The following is a 20,407-nucleotide window of genomic DNA, read 5'->3' on the forward strand; positions in this document are numbered from 1 at the left end:
AAATACATTCAACCTGGGACTCCCTGTGACCACACCTGGCAGGGACTCAAAAGCACTCCCTACCAGGTAACCCACAGCCTCCATACTCTCCTAAGACCCAGAGAGGGCAATAGAAACCAAGGACTGGAACACTCACCCATTAAAGACAAGACCTGATATCAACATCTAGAATCACAATTATCCCAAACCTAGGTGCCTGGATGCCAGTAAAAAAACATACACAATCATTAATAGCCAAGACAATATGTCTCCAGCAGAACCCAGTAACCCTACTCCAGTAGTCCCCGAAAAAGCCATATAGTTTCAGCACAAAACAAGGATTTCAAAATAGATGTTATGAATATGCTCAAGTACCTTAAAGAGGGTATGAATAAATTTACTAATGAAGTCTGTGAAAGCATAAGTAAACAATGGAATGAAGTGATGAAAATGGTTCTAGACATGAAAGTAGAAATAGAATCACTAAAGAAAAGTCAACTGAGGGAAAACTGGAAAATAAAAATTTAGGAAGTCAAACAGAAACCTCAGGAGCAAACCTCCCCAACAGAGTACAAGAGATGGAAGAGGAAATTTAGGGCGTTGAAGACAGGGTAAAAGAAATGAATGCCCCAGTCAAAGAAAATATTGAATCTAAAAAATTCAGTCACGGGGGCTGGAGAGATGGCTCAGAGGTTAAGAGCACTGACTGCTCTTCCAGAGGTCCTGAGTTCAATACCCAGCAACCACATGGTGGCTCACAACCATCTGTAATGAGATCTGGCGCCCTCCTCTGTATACATAATAAATAAATAAATCTTTAAAAAAAAAAAAAAAAGAAAGAAAGAAAAAAAAGAAAAAATTCAGTCACAAAACATCCAGGATATCTGGTCCACTATGAAAAGACCAAATCTATGAATGATAGGAATAGAGGAAGGAGAAGAAACCTACCTCAAAGGCTCAGAAAATATCTTCAACAAAATCATAGAAGGAAATTTCCTTAGCCTTAAGAAGGAAGGGCCTATCAAGGTACAAGAAGTATACAGAACACCAAATAGACTGGACCAACTGAACCAGAAAAAAATTCCCTACTACACATAATCAAAACACTAAGCAGAACAAAGAAAGAATATTAAAAGCTGGGAGGAAGAAAAAAGGCCAAGTAACATATAAAGACAGACTTTTAGAATAACTCCTGATTTCTCTCAGTGGAGACTCTAGAAGCCAGAAGGGCATAGATGGATGTTTTACAAACTCAATAGATGACCACAGATGCCATCTCAGATTATTATACCCAGCAAAAATTTTAATCACAGTGAATGAAGAAAAACACTCCACAGTAAAGCTAAATTTATTTATCCACAAATCCACCTCTAGAGAAGGCACTAGAAGGAAAATGTCAACCTGAAGAGTTTAAACACTCCTAAGAAAACATAAGGAACAAATGATCCCAGACCAACAAATCAAAAGAGGGGAAAAAACCCACACCACCACAACAAAATAACAGGAATGAACAAACACTGCTCATTGACAACTTTCAACATCAATGGTCTCAATTCCCCCAATAAAAAGATGCAGACTGGTTGGGGATTTAGCTCAGTGGTAGAGCACTTGCCTAGCAAGCACAAGGCCATGGGTTCAGCCCTCAGTTCTGAAAAAAAGGAAAAAAGAAAAAACTATGCAGACTAACTGGATTAAAAAACAGGATCCATTGTTCTGCTGCATCCAAGAAACATACCTTAACATCAAGGATAGATATCTTAAGGTAAAGGATGGAAAAAGATATTCCAAGCAAACAGACCCAAGAATCAAGCTGGTATAGCCATTTTTTATATCTGACAAAACAGACTTCAAACCAAAGCTAATTAGAAGAGCTAGAGACGGACATTATATTCTCATCAAAGGGAAAAACCCGCCAAGAGGATATTGCCATTCTAAACATCTATGCATAAAAAAGTTCATGAAAGAAATCACTATTACAACTAATATCATGTATTGACCTTTATACAGTGCTAGTGGGTGATATCGGTACCCTACTCTCCCCAACAGATAGGCCATCCAGACAAAAACTAAACAGAGAAATGCTAGAGCTAAATTATGTCATAAATCAAATGGACCTAGCATATATTTACAGAACACTTTACCCAAACACGAAAGAATAATCCTTTTTCTCAGCAGCTCATGAAACTTTCTCCAAAATTGACCACATGCTTGGAAACAAGCAAATCTCAAAAGATAAAAGAAAATAGAAATGACACCCTGCATCCTATCTGACACCACCGATTAAAGCTGGACAAATTCTTGATAGAACAGCAAAAATAAGAGAAAACTTACAAACTCATGGAAGCTGAACAACTCACCCCTGAATGAAAAATGGATCCATACAGAAGAAAGAAATTAAAAACTTTCTAGAATTGAATGAAAATAAAAATACAACATATCCAAACATATGGGACACAATGAAGGCAAATATAAAAGGCAAGTTCATAGCACTAAGTACCTATAATAAAAAAATTGGAGAGACCTCATATTATGAACTTTATGGCACACCTGAAAGCCAGAACAAAAAGAAGAAATCACACCCAAAAGGAATAGAGGGCAAGATAATCAAACTCAGGGCTGAAATCCATAAAGATAAAAATAACAACCAAAACAATACAAAGAATCAATAAAATGAAGAGGTTTTTTTGTTTGTTCACTTGTTTTTGTTCTTTAGAAAAGGGCCATACCACACTGATCTCTGAGTTCAAGGCCAGTCTGGTCTACAGAGTGAGTTTTAGGACAGCCAGAGCTACACAGAGAAACCCTGTCTTGAATCTGCACCCCTGAAAAAAAATTAAAGAAAGAAAGTTAATAAGGTTGATAAACTCTTAGCCAAATTAACTAAAAGGTGGAGAAAGAAGATTCAAAGTAATGAAATTAGAAACTAAAAGGGAGGCATAAAGCAGACACTGAGGAAATAGAGAATCATTAACAATACACTTTAAAACCTGTAACTCCACTAAATGGAAAAATCTAAAAGAAATGGATAAATGTCTTGATACATTTCACCTACCAAAATTATATAAAGATTAGAGAAACAATTTAAACAGACCTACAACCCCTAGTGTGATAGAAGTGATAACCAAGTCTCCCAAGCAAAGTAACCTCAGGGCCAGATAGATTCAGCACAGAATTCTACCAAATTTTAAATGAAGAATTAACACGAATACTCCTCAAACTACTCTGCAAAATAGAAACTGAAGGAACATGGCTTAATTTTTCTTACAAGGCCACAGTCACCCATGTACCTAAACCACACAGAGAAAGAGAACTACAGACGAGTTTTCCTTTGGCATAGATGCAAAAATTCTCAAAAATATCTGCAAACTGAATTCAAGAGCATATCAGAAAGATTGTCCACCATGATCAAGTAGGCTTCATTCAGGATATTTAGGAATGGTTCAACATATGTAAATAAATTAATGGAATCTACTATATAAACAGACTGAAAGACAAAGCCTACATGATTACCTCATTAGATACAGAAAAGACCTTTTACAAAATCCAGCACACCTTTAAGGTAAAAGTCCTGGAGAGACTAGGAATACAAGGGACATACCTCAGCATAATAAAGGCAATTTACAGCAAGGCCACAGCCAACATCAGCCTAAATAGAGAGAAACTGAAAGCATTTCCACTACAATCAGGAAGAAGACAGGAACAAGTCCACTCTTCTCTCTCCATACTCATTCAATATAGTACTTGAAGTCTTAGCTAAAACAGTAAAATAACCAAAGGAGATCAAGGGAATACAAATAGGAAAGGAGGAAGTCAAGATGATATGATTGTATACATAAACGAACCCAAGACTCCATCAGGAATCTTTTGTAGCTGATAAACACTTTCTTTATTTGCAGATGATATGATTGTATACATAAACGAACCCAAGACTCCATCAGGAATCTTTTGTAGCTGATAAACACTTTCAGTAATGTAGCAGGATACAAACAACTCACAAACATCAGTAGTCTCCCTGTACACAAATGACAAACGAACTGGGAAAGAAATCAGTGGAACAACACCTTTCACAACAGTCTCAAAATAAAATACCTTAGAGTAACTCTAATGAAGCAAGTGAAAGACTTTTTTTTTTTTTTTTTTGGTTTTTCGAGACAGGGTTTCTCTGTGTAGCTTTGCGCCTTTCCTGGAACTCACTTGGTAGCCCAGGCTGGCCTTGAACTCACAGAGATCCGCCTGGCTCTGCCTCCCGAGTGCTGGGATTAAAGGCGTGCGCCACCACCGCCCGGCTGTGAAAGACTTTTATAATAAAAATTTTAAGACATTGAAGAAAGAAATTGAAGATATCAAACAATGTAAAGATTGCGCATGCTCATTGACTGGTAGGATTAATATAGTGAAAATGGCCATCCTACCTAAAGAAATCTACAGATTCAATGCAATCCCTATCAAAATTATAGCACTATTCTTCATAGAATTTGAAAGGACTGTTTTCAGCTTCATATGGAAAAACAGAAAATCCTAGACACCTAAAACAATCTTGAATGATAAGAGAACTGATGGAGGTATCATCATCCCTGATCTCAAATTGAGATCCTACTTGAGTAATTAATTGAGTAATAGAAATATTACTACAGAGCTATAGTAATAAAAACAGTATAGTGTTGGCATAAAAACAGATATGTAGATCAATGGAATCAAATTTAAGCCCAGACATAATTCTACACACCCATGGATTCCTGATGTTTGATAAAGAAGTCAGAAATACACATTGGAAGAAAGAGAGCATCTTCAACAAATGGTGCTGGCCAAACTGGATGACTGCATGTAGAAGACTTCAAATAGATCTGTATTTATTACCTTGCATAAAACTCAAGTTCTCAGCATAAGACCAAATATCCTGAATCTGATAGAAGAGAAAGTGGGAAATAGTCTTTGTCATAGGAAGAGACTTTCTGCATAGACACCTTGAACAACAATTAATAAATGGGGCCTCATGAAACTGACAAGCTTCTGTATGGAAAAGGACACCATCATTCAAACAAAGCAGCAGGCCACAGAACGGGAAAAGATTTTGATCAATGACACATCCAATATCTAAAATATATAAAGAACTAAAAAGAAAAAAAAAACTGGGCCGGGTGGTGGTGGTGCACGCCTTTAATCCCAGCACTCGGGAGGCAGAGGCAGGCAGATCTCTGCGAGTTCGAGGCCAGCCTGGTCTCCAAAGCGAGTTCCAGGAAAGGCGTAAAGCTACACAGAGAAACCCTGTCTCGAAAAACCAAAAAAAAAAAAAAAAAAAAAAAAAAAAGAAAAGAAAAGAAAAAAGAAAAAAAAAACTGGACATCAAGAAAATAACCCAATTAAAAGTGGGGTACAGATCTAAAAAGACAATTCTCAAAAGAGGAAACACAAATGGTTCAGAAACATTTAGAGGAATGTTCACCATCCTTAGTCATCAGGGAAATGCAAATCAAAACTCCTTTCGAATTTCATCTTACACCAGTTGGAATAGCCAAGATCAAAAAAACAAATGACAACTCATGCTGGCAAGGATGTGGGATAAGAGGAAATTTTATCGACTGCTGGTGGGGGTGCAAACTTATACAGCCACCGTAGATATTGGTATGGCCGTCCCTCAGGATGCTATGAATAGACCTGTCTCAAGATCCAGCTACACCAAAGGATTCTACCACCACAGAGACACTTTCTCAGTCATGTTCAGTGCCACTGTACTTATAAAAGCCAGAAATTGGAAACAGCCTAAATGTCCACCAACAGATGAGTGCATAAAGACCATGTGATACATTTATACAATAGAATATTATGGAACCATTAAAAAACTTCCACAAGCCGGGCGGTGGTGGCACACGCCTTTAATCCCAGCACTTGGGAGGCAGAGGCAGGCGGATCTCTGTGAGTTCGAGGCCAGCCTGGACTACCAAGTGAGTTCCAGGAAAGGCGCAAAGCTACACAAGAGAAACCCTGTCTCAAAAAAAAAACAAAAACAAAAAAACAAAACAAAACAAAACAAAAAAACAAAAACAAAAACAAAAACTTCCACAAGATCATGAAATCCACAAGTAAATGAATGGAGCTAGAAAAAAAAATCATTCTGAGTGAGGTATCCCAGACAGAAAGATAAATATGGTATTCACTTATATGGGATGTTAGCTGTTAAGTCCTTGATCAGCAGGCTACAGCCTATATAAGCACAGAGGGTTTCTATAGAGTAAGATACTGGAGGGAGGTGGAGAATCTCCCTATGAAGGGGAAGTAGATAGTTACGGATTGACAGGTGTGGGTGGGAAAAAGAATGGGAAGATCCAATGGGGGAGGAGCAGAGAGGAAAGTGGGTAAGGGAGAGAATACATGGAGGGACAGCTAAAACTAAGGGCCAGTTGTGGGTCATATGGAAACCCACTACAGTAGAAGATTTAAAAAATACATACATATTATGAAAGAAATCTAAATGGACTCACCAAAAAATGGGGGAGAGAAAACCCCAACTGGACATCTCTCACTACCAAATGAAACCTCCAGTGCCAAGAATGGGATACATCTAGTTGAGTTGTTGGTCAAAGGAGCTCCATGGAAAGCCCGAACAACCCAGGCGATTGCCAAGGCTCTTGGTGGCTCTCCCTAAACTGATGGGAAGGTCCTGTCACTGAAGACTACACTTACATATCTCCTTGAACACAGAGAAATCATGCTGGTGCCTACCTAGAGCCGTCACCTCCTACTGGCTAGTGCTTGTGGTACCGGAAGTCACTCAGCACACTAGCAGAGGAGAAAGGTAAACACCAATCAAGCTACAAACCTTACGACCTACAATGGTGACCTGCCTGCAAGATACTCCGGGGCAATAGTGGCGGAAACATTACGAGAGTGACCAATCACTATACGATAAGAGGCCAACTCTGTGAGATGGAACCCGCACCCAACACTGCTCGGGTGGCCAAGGACCTGAGACCACATAGGCCAGAGACTTACGGGAAAACCAAATACTGCTATTAAAAAAATGTAGCAATCAAACGTCTCCCAATGACATTCTATCATACTCATAGACTAGCGTCTTGCTCAGCCATCATCAGAGAAGCTGCTTCTTGAAGTAGATGGGAACAAATACAGAGACTCACAAGTGGACAATGTGCAGAGAGTGAGAGACCTGTGAACACTCAGGTCTAATGCATGTCTCCATCAAATTGATTTCCTTGGGGCACAGGAAACTGTGGAAGTGGAGGTGGGAAGATTGTAATAGCCAGTGGGGATGGAAGACACCCAAGGAAACAAGGCCTTCTAGACACAACAGGGCTGCATACGTATGAACTCACAGAGATTGTGACAGCATGCATGTACAGGGCCCATACTGGTGTAAGTCAGATGGGGTCCTAGTGCTGAGAGGGGAAGTAGACACAAGCCCCCATTCCTAACCCAGGAGCTAATGATAACCGCTCTCAAAGAAAAAATTAATTTTTTCCAACAAAGTCTCACTGAGGTTACAAACCATACTTAAGGCCAAGCTCCATATCCAGCAGTAGATGGCCAATACAAAATGAACTTAATGGTATCTTTTGGAGTTTTTATTTTTTATTATTTTATTTTTGTCTCACAATACTTTATCTGGGCTTTTTTATTTTTCATCTTATAGGTCTTTTGCTTATGTATATTATGGTTTCTAGATTTGTGTTTTTATGGGATTTCTCTGTGTGTGAATATGGGTGTCCTTACATCTGTATGTGTTTCTTGTACATCTTTCTTTCTTTCTTTCTTTCTTTCTTTCTTTCTTTCTTTCTTTCTTTCTTTCTTTCTTTCTTTCTTTCTTTCTTTCTTTCTTTCTTTCTTTCTCTCTCTCTCTCTTTCTCTCTCTCTTTCTTTCTTTCTTTCTTTTTTCTGGTGTGTTTTCAAGACAGGGTTTTCCATTGTATCCTGGCTGTCCTGGAACTCGCTCTGTAGCCTAGGCCTGAACTCAGAGATCCACATGCCTTCTCCTCCTGAGTGCTGGGATTAAAGGCATGTGTACATTTTCTTTGGCTTTTTTTTTTCTCTTCACTTATTTCTCCTATTCAGGTTTGTTTTTATTCAGTGTTATTATTATTAGTATTTAATGTCTGTTTTCTAAGGAAAGAGCAAGAAAGGGTTGGGGTTTGTGTAGGTAGGGAGGGAAGAGAAGCTGGAGGAAGGATACCAGATCAGAATATATTATATAAAATATCTGTTTTCAATAAAAAATAAAAGATACCACCACCAACAAAAACCCAAATGTATACCTTTATGCCTAACTTTTAATACAGTCTTTTTTTTCTTACGTTTCTGCTTTTCAGAATTACTAGAGTACACAGAAGTCATCAATTCTTCTGACTCAGAGATACTGTTGAAGTAACAGAAAATGATACGTTTAATTTTAATTTAGCATATTAAATAAATTTGACAAGTACATTGGATCATTTGCTTTCTAATATTAATGATACCTTCTCATATTCTAAAAACCTGGTGCTGAACTTTGAGAATATTTTCATTTTTTGCTTTAGAATAGTTTCACATATATGCTGAAGCCGAAGTTATGTATGCTTGTACACAGGAATAGAAACAATAGCAAATATCTTTATGTTTATATTATTGGGGTAAGTATGTGAAATACAATCATTTGCTGTCCTTTACAGAATGCATCAGATTGGAATTTATATGACAAAAATGTCATGTGAGGGAAAAGAATTCTCCTTGAGTATTCTGATTACATTCATCCCTACAGCCACTGGTTAGAAGGACAAAAGTTTGTAAACAATAGAAGGCATAAATGAGTTTCCTGCTGTGACTGACTCTGGCAAGAGTTGGAATATACAAAGGTTGGCAATGTATGGTTTCTTACCAAGAAAAATCACCACGGAATAAATCTGGGCTCCAGTACTTCCCGAATCCTCTGAATGAAGAGGAAAGCACACTCCATTGGTGCCATAATAGTCTTTAAAAAATTCCTTATTGCTGAGTGGAGCAAAAGCCACTATGAATCCAATAATCCAAATGAAAATCAGAACGGTGATTGTTCTGCCTTTTCGAGGTCTTAAACACCGAAAAGGATACACAATGCAGATGTATTTCTCCAACGTTAGGAATGTTAGAAGTAAAACAGATACTTCTGTGGACAGAATGGCCAAAGACCCAGTCAGCTGACAATGAACACTCTCCATCCACGGCTGTGCGTGTTTGTTGTACTCTCCCCGAAACTTGAGGTCAAAGGCCCCGATCACAAATAAATATACTCCCATCAGGCAGTCAGCACCTACAAGAGTCCAAAGTTTACAGGTTCAGAGACACACAAAGTATGCTCATCTTCACATAAAACAGTTTAAATGACCCAATTTCTTCTATATTAAGAGGGGACATATTTTATTCTCTTAAGAATTCATAGGCTGGTTATGTAGCTTGGCAGCAGAGTGCTTGCTTAGCATGAATGGAACCCTGGCTTCCACCACCAGCACAAAGCAAATCCCTCCCTTGCATGAGGCCCCGCTAATCCAGTCTCTTTGTAACCACAGTCAGGCCGGGTACTGCTCTTGTAGATGACCTGAGTTTGACTCCCAGCACACATGTCAATGAACTTACAGCTACCTGCAACCCAACTCCAGGGAATCAGATGCCTCTGGCCTCCTTGGAAACTCACACATATGCATGAACACACATCCACATACTTAAAAATTAAAATAAAACAAAAAACATTAAAAAGAGGAGACTATAGTGAATTGTATAATCATCTCTCCGTCTTCCTTACAGTGTCAGTCTGTGAGACTGGAGATCCTCTTTGTTTTGGTCTCACCTAGCCCCATCACTTGGCAGTATAAATCAAACCAAAATAAAATCAAGTCTGTTACGCTGTACATTCAGAGGAGGAGGACATTATTTGGTTCAGCTCTCCCACTGAAGTTCTCCCAGCTCAGCAAGCTAAGAGTACCACCCAAAACTTGGAGACACTAATCCAGAAGTTTTGTTGATAGAAAAATGGCTGTGAGTTTTGAAGTCTACAGACTTAGGAGATACGCATAATTATGAAGAGCTTTGCAGCCAGCACAATTTAGGAGGGTTGGTGACCTGAGCTCACCTAAGCAGTATGCTTGTTCTTGACTCTCTCTTCCATATATACTTTTCTGTCTCTTTTGAGATTCTTCTGTTCAAAATTAATTAGCACTCAGTGTGTACACTTCTTAGCATTTTTGCCTTTTAAATGTTCTTTCAATTAGTGTGTATTTATTACATAAAATGGTGATTTTTTTCATTATGTATTTTCTTTTTATTATACTAATGTTTTAATTAATTCTTTGGTAATTTCAAGGTATTTTGGTCATTATGACATTTTCATATATATATATATATATCATGTGCTCTGACATTATTTCCTTTTCAAGCAAAAATTGAGATTTTTTGATTGTTTAAATACTTATTCTAAGTCCTTAAAATCACATCTTGTAGAAATCATAAAGCTGATTCTAATTTTTTTGAAATGCTTTTTTTAATTGAAAAATTTTTTCATGTAATAAATTCTAGTTATGCTTTCCCTTCCCCCAACTGCTCTCAGATCCTAACTCCCCTCCCTCCCAACTCCACACCCTTTTTAAAAATTGTTTTGAAGAAACAAAAACCACAAGAAACACACAAAAAACCTCAAAACAACCCAAAATATATGAACAAAAGAACAATAAGACAAAAAAATGCCAAAACAAAGCAATATGGGACAAAGGTCTACAAAAGACCATTGAGTTTGCTTTATGTTTGCCAACTACTCTTGCAAATTAATCTGAAATGTGGTTAATATACCCAGTGTGATGTCATTGGAGTATACTAATTTTTCTCTCGTGAGCATTGACCCTAATTTTTAAACAATGTAGTTATTCTCTCACCTTAAGTAGGGAAATTGAACTTGACTCAGAATTTTTTAGCTAACCGTACAAAGTTGTAAACATTTTGTTGAGTTCTGTTTCTCACATAGCAAAGCTTGCAATGAAAACAAATTAGACTCAGGCTTTGAACAGTGTCTGGAATAGTCAATGTGGCCACTCATGCAATCGTGGACATTGTGTGGGGGGCTGCTATATTTGGTTGAGGGGCTACAAATACATACTCGGCTTTGGGACATCCTGAAGTCCAATTTTTTAAAAAAAATTTTCTTTGTAATCCTCATTTACATAATTTACAACCACATTTTGAAAACTTAAAAAAATTAATACTACCTGGAAACATTTCCCTATTTATATATTTTAAGCTTCGAGTGAAAAATATTCTAGTAGCTCAGAGACTAGAAACATGATGAGTGGTAAAATCAGTGTTTATTAACTAAATATGCAAACCAAGCAACAAACGCAGCTCTGAGTATGAAAATGTGACCATGAAAGGTGACAGTTTCTTTTTTCTTTTATTGAAAATAGATTCTTTTCTCATACAATACATGCTGATTATAGTTTCCCCTCCCTCCACTCCTCCCAGTTCCTCCTCACCTCTTCTCCCCTCTGGATCCACTCCCTTTCTGTCTCTCATTAGAAAAGAATAGGCTTCTAAGAGATAACAACCAGACATGACCAAATAAAATACAATAAGATGAAGCAAAAACTATCATATCAAGCAGGCAGGTGATGGTGGCACAGGTCTTTAATCCCAGCACTTGGGAGGCAGAGGCAGGTGGATCTCTGGGTTTGAGGCCAGCCTGATCTACAGAGCAAGTTTCAAGACAGCCAGGGTTATACACAGAGAAACTGTGTCTTGAAAAATCAACAAAACAAAACAACAAACTATCATATTGAGTTGGACATGGCAACCCGACAGGAGGAAAAGAGTTCCAAGAGCAGGCACAAGAGTCCACTTATTTCACAGTCAGGAGTCTCATAAAAATGCTAAGCTAAGCTCTAATACATAGGTAGAGGACCTGGTATAGAACCATGTAGGCTCTGTGCTTGCTGCTTCTGTCTCTGAGTTCATAGGCACCTTGCTTAGTTGATTCAGAAGGGGAAGTTGACAGTTTAATTTGTTCAGTTTAGATTTTTTTTTAAAAAGATTTATTTATTCTATAGTGTGTGTGTGTGTGTGTGTGTGTGTGTGTGTGTGTGTGTGTGTGTATCCTTATATGTGGAGGCTGTTCTATGGAACAGATGTTCTTCATCAGTCCGATGTTGTTCATCAGTCCGAACAATTCCTATGGGATCCCATAGAACTAGAATTACAAGCAGTTATAAAATAACCACTCAAGCCGGGTGGTGGTGGCACACACCTTTAATCTCAGAACTTGGGAGGCAGAGCCAGGCAGATCTCTGTGAGTTCGAGGCCAGCCTGGACTACCAAGTGAGTTCCAGGAAAGGCGCAAAGCTACACAGAAAAACCCTGTCTCGAAAAACCAAACAACAACAACAACAACAAAAACCAACAACAAACAAACAAACAAAAACAAAAACAAAAACAACCCCCCCCCAAAAAAAAAAACCACTCTTAACTGCTAAGTCATTTTTCTGGCCCCTAAGCTTTCTTAGTTTAAAAACTAACTTTATGACTAAAGTGATCTATTTTTTTTATTGTAGAAAATGCAGAAATACCATATAATCTAAAAGAAGGAAGGTTTTAAATTTCATAATTCTAACACTCATGAAACTTATTTTCTCTCTGAAAAATTTTTAAAGATTTATTTATTTTATGAATATAGCCTTGTTTTCTTGCAGGTAAGAATGTGTATCACATGGGTGCCTGGTGCCAAGAGAGGTCAGAAGAGGATCCTCTGCAAGTGGGGTTATGGATAGTTGTAAACTACCATGTGGGTGCTGGGAACTGAACCTGGGTCCTTTGTGAGAACAACGTATGCTCTTAACTACTGATTCATCTCTCCAGCCTCATCAGCCTCTCTCTTTCTCTCTCTCTCAAAAGATTTTATTCTTATTTTTATTGTGCCTGTGTAAATCTGTGTGTGTGTATGTGGGTGTGTGCACATGCTCACACCCACCTTTGGAGGCCAGAGGTGTTGAAGTCCCTGGAGCTAAAATTACAAGCTGTTGTAACCCACTGCATGTGGGTGCTGGGAACCCAACTTGGGTCTTCTGGAAGAGCACGATATGCTCTTCACCACCGAGCCATCTCTTTAACCCCACAGAATTTATTTTCTAGCAGCAACAACAGTTTTGCACACTTCACACCTAGTTCCTCTTTAACCAGGAAATACTCACAGCAGAGAGAAATGATGGACATGGCATGCAGCTTGTTCTCAGACCTGATGTATGGTCGCATACAAATGACAAAAATGTTTCCAAAGCAGGTAACTGCAGACACAACCCAGACAAAGACTCTCTGAATGATGCTTGCCAAGAGGTTCTCAAGGGAGGAAATCCCATCCGTGTTGGGCTTGCAGCTGCGCACATGCGGGGCATAGCCACAGTACTGAAATTTCTTAAAATAGCTGGTGTACAGAGAGAAGGCACAATTATAGCACATGCTTAACATTAACTTAAACATCATCGCTATTTGTTTTCAACATTTTCTCAGTAGAATATATGTGTTCATATAAGACTTGGTAGAATAGAAAACATTCCTTACTGATCCCTCATGGTTCTGAAGTTCAAAATTTAATTCTTACCCACATAACTTTACAGCAAAAGGATGTGTGGATAAGAAATTGAAGCAAGTATAATGAATGCATGATAGACATGTCTTAGAATTTGCATAGTTGGCTAGCTTGTGAACATGAGAAGGAATTTATCCAAAGAAGGTTTCAGTGGCTGTTCCCAGAATTCAGTCCATATAAACACATGGTTATAAAACTCTTATAACCATAGCTTGCCTTATCACCACTGACTGGCTCTTAGGGGAAAAATTAAATGCTTTCTCCTTGCTGCATCCATCGCTTTGCTGTTACAGAAGTTATAATAATATTACATTACGATCAGTAACTTCTAAGCATATCTATCACTCACAGTAGATTCTGAAACACAATGAAGAATTAAATGTTGAGTAAGTTATTTCATCTACAAAAACCCACTTGGATAAAGACATCACCTGGATAACCAAGAATTCCTGTTCTGTTGGCAGCAACACCAGCACCACTTACAGGTATTTTTTTTTTTTTCAGACATCAGAAATAAATTCTCTGATGAACTCCGTGAGGTCAGTGTTAGCATCACCATAACAGGAGATAAATCTTCAATGCAGGAAAATTATTTAGTAGGAATTTTTCTAGTAATAGTAGAGATTAGAATTCAGACTGTGTCAGTCTGCCTCACAGGCAAAGAATGGTGGCAAAAAATTAGAAATTATCTTTATAGTATAAAAAGTTACAGTAGTAAATGATACAAGGCAGACAGTCATTTTGTGTCTTCCCAAAGGCAAGGTCAGTTGCTGATATGTATACCTGGTTGTTTGAATTTTTCTGTGAGCTGTGCTGGGGCAGGGCAGAATATAAGGAAGGACATGACGTTTCTTTTTGTTTTAAGTGTCTGGGGGTGAACTGCTTTCATTAACAGAACTCCAGCAGATACTTGTTCGCTAGTTTGGCTGCTTAGCATAGACTCATCTTTTAGCAATAGTGTCTTGATTTCTCCTGAGGGAAGCCATCCTCCAGCCACAGGACTCATGGTAGACATACAGTGGAGACCCACCCCTAGCCCAGGGTAGGCAAATAGCAGACAAGGAACCCTGAGCCTTGTTGATGGCATGTGAATGGCTTCTTTCAGCTGGGTTTGACTAAGAGCACTGTTCAACTCTTGTTCCAACGATACCTGCCCAATTCAGGCTATTCTTTTAGTTATTTCTAGATTTTGTGAGCTACATCAGTTTCTTCAAATATACTCAGTTTTTCTTGGTCAAACTGTCATGTTGAGAGCAAGCCAAGGAGCTTATAAAAGCCTTGTCTCTGAGAAATTATAGGAACAGAAACAGTGGCCTGTGCTAGACTTATAGTACAAGAAAGGTCACAGTGTGGATGACAAGGCATTTCTGAATCATTGAGAATTACCACAGTGTGAAGAGCAGTCTAGAACTTGCTATGACCGTCAACTCAAAATATGTATAAAGCTTATCATTAATGCAAAACAAGACACACTGTATAGAATACTTTGCAAAGGTACCATTTCATCCATGCATTAGCTCCAACACACTCTGACATGAGGGACAATTATCGCTGGAGAAGAGTTCTCCTACCTTCATTAATTTGTAGCAACTATTTATTTCTAATTTTAAAAATATTTGTTTATATATTATATATAGATATATATTATATGTAGAAATACTTAAAAAGTAGAAATAAATAATTACTACAAATTTATACATATGTGTATGTGTGTTGTGTGTGAGATGTGTGTCTATACCTGACTAAGTGAAGACTCATGTGTGCCATGATGTGTGTGTGGGGGTGAGAGAAAATGGCTTCGGCTGTTGGTCCTGACCTCCCACCTTGCTTTTGAGGCACAATCTGTCTTGTTGGTTGTTGCTGCATTTCATATTCCAGGTTATCTGGCTTGCAGGCTTCAGGGTGGATCCTCCTGTCCCTGCCTCCTAGCTCACTGGAGGAGTGCTGAGGTCACAGACACATGCCACTTTTTCTTTTACTTGGGTCCCAAGGATCTGAACTCAGGCATTTTAACCTGCTGAGCCATTTCCGCAGCCCTGTTTGTAATTGCTTTATGTTACTTATATACATTCTTATTTCTTCATCTCGAGACACTTATATAAAATGTACACATTACTAGCTTGTTACGTAAAATCAACATCTGTGAATGATATCAGAGATGAGAGTGTCTTGAAAAACTGAGTAGACCCCTCTCACATTTGTGTTTTTTTGGTATTTGAAAATTTTTCCATAAAATTTTATCAGAATGTGGAAAACTAAAATCCATCCATCTAATGAGAAACTTTTAGAGTTAATTTTTGACTACTGATGTCTGAGACTATTTAGCCTGCTGAAAACCCTATAGCCTGGGAGCTTGAACAATGAGAATTTACTTCTCAGTTCTCCATGCTGGAGAGCCCAAGGTCATGGAGTCAGCAGATTAGGTGTCTAGTGAAATGCTGCCTCCTGAAATATTCTTACTGTGTCCTCACAGGGTGGATGGCACAGAAGAGATCCTTCCTTCCTTCCTTCCTTCCTTCCTTCCTTCCTTCCCTCCCTCCCTCCCTCCCTCCCTCCCTCCCTCCCTCCTTCCTTCCTTCCTTCCTTCCTTCCTCATTTTCCTTTCCTAAAGTTTGATACTTTCAGTTTTCTCATTTTCTCTTTCTTTTGTATGTACATTCATGGTAGAGACCTAAGGAGAAGTTAGGAAGTTTCCCTCTGTTACTCTCATTATTCCCTTGAGACAAACCCTCTCACTGAAACCAGAGCTGGGCTGGTCACCTAGCAAGCCCCAGCGATCTTATGTCTCTGACACCTCAAATATTCTGGTTACAGGCTCACATGGTTCTAGGCGTACATAGATGCTGGTGAACTCAGGTCCTCACACCTTCACAACACTCGCCCCAACTGAGCTATCTCTCCAGCATGCCTCCCCCTCTCCCTTCCTCCTGCCACTTGCTGGGAATCCATCAAACCCAGAGCTATGATTCACTAGCTCCAGTCTTTCTCAAATTCATTTTAATTTTGAGACAGGGTCTCACTATGAAGCTCTGACTAGGTTAGACCTCTCCATATAGACCAGGCTGGCTCCAAACTCAGAGATCCAGCTGTCTCTGCCTCCCAAGCGTTGGGACTGAAGGTATGCACCACCACCCCTGGTTTTCAGTTTTGTTTCAAAAATACACTAATGCTGTTCATGAAGGCTCTGCCCTCAGGAGCTAATCACTTTTTCAAGGCTTTATGTTTTAATAATACCATCACTCTGGGGTTAACATTGCAACATGGAAGAGGGACACAAATACTAAGCATACAGAGGTAAATTAGTAGAAATTATTAATCTTTCATTTGCATTTAGTATGTGTGTGTTATCATAATACATGTGGGGACATAAAGCTTAAAATCAAGGTGAACAACAAGAAAACATCTACTTACATGTGAGAGAGATTCACGAGAGGTCTAAACATCCTTTGTTGGATATTTGTAATCTCAATTCCTTCTAGACTGCTAAAAATACCAAGTAATAGTCAAGAGAACATATGTTATCCGCAGCATAATAAAATAATTATTTTTGTGAAGGACAATGTAGTAAAATGGGTTAAGTTAACATTATTTTAAATAGAATGCTCAGACTCAGCCTACCTAAACACTTCTTCAGTTTAGAGACATGTATATCTTGGTTTTTAAAATATTCACAGTTCATGATATGATGCCTAATTCATGCTAACTATTCCATAAATATTATAGAGTAAGTGCATACACATTATATTCTAGACATTTTAATGAAGTCATACTTTTTTTCTAATAAAGTGCTATTTTACTGTAGAATAGTTAAATAAGATTAACTGAGGCTTATCTTTTAAAGACAATTCTTAGACATTAATAGAATTGTCTTTTTTGTCTTGTGGAAGGCATGATTTATATAAGTGTAGAAAATTCCATTTTAGGGTAAGGATGCTAATCTTGGTTTTCAATTTTACATACTTCAGAAGAGGGAACCTCAGTTGATGAAATTGCCTCCATCATTTTGGCCAGTGTGTATATTGCATTTTCTTGATTAATGATTGATGTGAGAGGGCCCAGCCCATTGTGGGCGGTACCATCCCTAGGAAGGTGGCTCTGGGCTGTTTAAGAAAGCCTGTAGAGAGAGCCAGGGGAAGCAAGCCAGCACACAGCCTTCCTCCATGGGTTCTGCTTTAAGCCCTGAGTTCCTGCCTTGGCTCTCCTCAATGAACTGTAACCTATAAGCCAAATAAACTCTTTTCTCCTCAAGTTGTTTTTAAGAGTGTTTTATTACAGAAATGGAGACACAAACTGGGACTTATGCCTATTGAAAATCTTAATTACTAAGAATTAATGGAGCGCCGGGTGGTGGTGGTGCACACCTTTAATGCCAGCACTCAGGAGTCAGAGGCAGGTAGATCTCTGTGAGTGCAAGGCCAGCCTGGTCTACACAGTGAGTTTCGGGACAGCCAGAGCTACACACAGAGAAACCCTGTCTTGAAGCTCCCCCACCCAAAAGAAAAAAGAATTAATGGAGCAATGAATATGCCCCATACATTCAGAGAGTGTAAATGCACAATTCAGTATAAGATCCTGGTGACAGAGAGAGAGATGTAGAGATTCATTATCATTTAATTTTTAGCTTATAAATGCTTGAGGTAGAAGTAATAACTATCTGTTTGTAGTCAACCAAGGACTCATATTTTTGTGGAGCTGGAAATGAAACATAATTAAATGACATAAAACACACATGTTATTAGTATTGAAGCAAAATTGTATATGAATATACTTACAGAGACTTGAGTTTGCTAAGATAATCAAATTGATTTACTTGAATTTTCTGGATTGGATTATAGGAAATATTCCTGTTTGAAAGAAGACAGCAATAAGTTATTGTACTTAGGTCATGGGAATTTATTTGTTGACTTTGAATGGATTTGAAACATTTACCAAAAAAAAAAAGTACAGCTCAAAGTATATTGAAGATTCAAATGGAAGACATGAGACCATAGAGGAAGATTTCCATGACATTGGCCTGATAGTGACTTCCAAAGCTCAGACAGGAAAAGCCTGGATGGGACTTCCAAAATGCAGACAGTAAAGCAACAAGAGCCAAAGAGGACTACATTAAACTAAAAAGCTTCTTCACACCATAAAAGAAGTCTTCAGCATGGAAGAAATGATTTGCAAAACCTTCTCTCCTTTCCTCCACTTCTTTGTTTTGCTCTAGGGATGGTAAGGACACACTCTGCCACTGAACCAGATCCCTACCCCTGTGAAGCATATATCTGGTGATGAATTAATATCTACAAAGATATAAGGAGCTCGATGCAACTGTAAAAAGACAAATAATCTGATTGAGAAATAGACAAAGAATCTGAGCAAACATTTCTCAAAAGAAGACACACAAGTGACCAGTAGTTATATAAAACACATTCAGAATTAGTGTTCATCAGATAATGCTAATTTTTTATTAGAGACAAGGTATAGCTGAGGATGACATTAAACTTCACTGGATTTGGCCTTGACTTTTGAACTTCTGAACCTCAAGAACAGGAGCCACACAAAATTATATTGCTTAAAAATGAGCCAGGCTGTGGTATGCTGTTATAGCAGCAGAAGATGGACCAGATCAATACCAATGAAGGGAAAGATAGTCTTGTTTGTGGCATTGGAAGACTCAGTCCCTATTAAAGTTTATGAACTCATGTAAGACATCAAAGGGACGCAAATAGTAAAAACAATCTTGAAAGAAGAACAAGAAAGTTAGGGTTTCAACAAAAATCTGCAGCTATGTAGACCAAAGGGATCAACTATAGAGCCCCGGAACAGCCCCACTCAGACATAATCAGATAACTTTAGACACAGGCATTCAATAAGGAAAGGACAATCTTTTCAACAAATAGTGCTGGGAAAATTAGATATCCCCATGCAAAGGAATAGAATCAGACCCTTCTGTACCGTGTACTCAAATGGATCACATGCTTGCATGTAAAGCTATCAAACTAGAAGAAACTATAGGAAGAAAATGGCAACTATGAACAGGAGAGAGCAAGTGCAATGGCTGTTGCCAGGGCTGGGGCAGGGCAAAGGTGGAGTTAGTAACTGGATGGTTACAGGGTTTCAGCTTTGTAAGAAGTAAAAACTTATGGGGGCAGATGTTGTGAGAGTTGAACAACGATATGGAAGATCTTGATGTAATCCAATGGTACAGAAACAGATGGATGATTCATTGCTATGTATACTTTACCACAATTAAAAAATAAGATCAAGAAAGGAAGTGGCAAGCTAATGACTTACAATTGTGACAGCTCCTTCAGGTCCTTAAATATGTTTGGTGGAAGATTTTCAATCCTATTACTTCCCAAATCCCTGGGGAAACAATTGCAAGCATGTCACACTGTTTTCTGAAGACTTCATTCATTGGTAAAAAATTCATTAAGAAACTATTTACAACTTTCCAACAGTGCCATTGGTGAGTTGTGATAAATACCAAGAAGTAAGTGTCTCCTTAGGTGGGGATTGAAGTCACTGCCTAGTTCCTGCTCAGCATGTGCCCTACTACTCCAGGCCCAGGAAGTCAAGAGGCTTTAAAGAGGGAGTGAAATAGGGACACCCAATAGTTTATCTTGAACCGGGCATGGTGATACATACCCCTAATTCCAACATTTGGGAAGGAGAAGCAGGAGGATCAGAAGTTTCTGGACATCCTCAATTATAATTGAGTGTGTTCAAAGCCAGCATGGGCTACCAAAGCTCCTCCTCCCTCAATTTTTAAAGTTCCATTTCATGTTTCCTTGGAGACAAATCATTGATGGTATTTAATCTGGCTTTGACATATTAATTTCCATTTAAGGTCTATAT

General features: G+C 38.4%; 1 protein-coding gene across 2 annotated transcripts in view; it reads right to left on the reverse strand.

Moving 5' to 3' along the window:
• Positions 1-20,407, reverse strand: part of Rxfp1 (relaxin family peptide receptor 1) — a 125,197-nt gene that overhangs the window by 7,095 nt on the left and 97,695 nt on the right. For both annotated transcript variants that reach the window (XM_028880115.2, XM_028880117.2), the window contains 5 exons: positions 19,844-19,915; positions 18,337-18,408; positions 16,976-17,047; positions 13,170-13,399; positions 8,846-9,256 (listed from right to left, as the gene is read on the reverse strand). In XM_028880115.2, coding sequence (XP_028735948.1) covers positions 8,846-9,256; positions 13,170-13,399; positions 16,976-17,047; positions 18,337-18,408; positions 19,844-19,915 — 857 coding nt within the window. The remainder of the gene's footprint in view (positions 1-8,845; positions 9,257-13,169; positions 13,400-16,975; positions 17,048-18,336; positions 18,409-19,843; positions 19,916-20,407) is intronic.

The sequence above is a fragment of the Peromyscus leucopus genome, chromosome 6, assembly GCF_004664715.2.
Source record: "Peromyscus leucopus breed LL Stock chromosome 6, UCI_PerLeu_2.1, whole genome shotgun sequence".
In the NCBI taxonomy this organism is placed as follows: Eukaryota; Metazoa; Chordata; class Mammalia; order Rodentia; family Cricetidae; genus Peromyscus; species Peromyscus leucopus.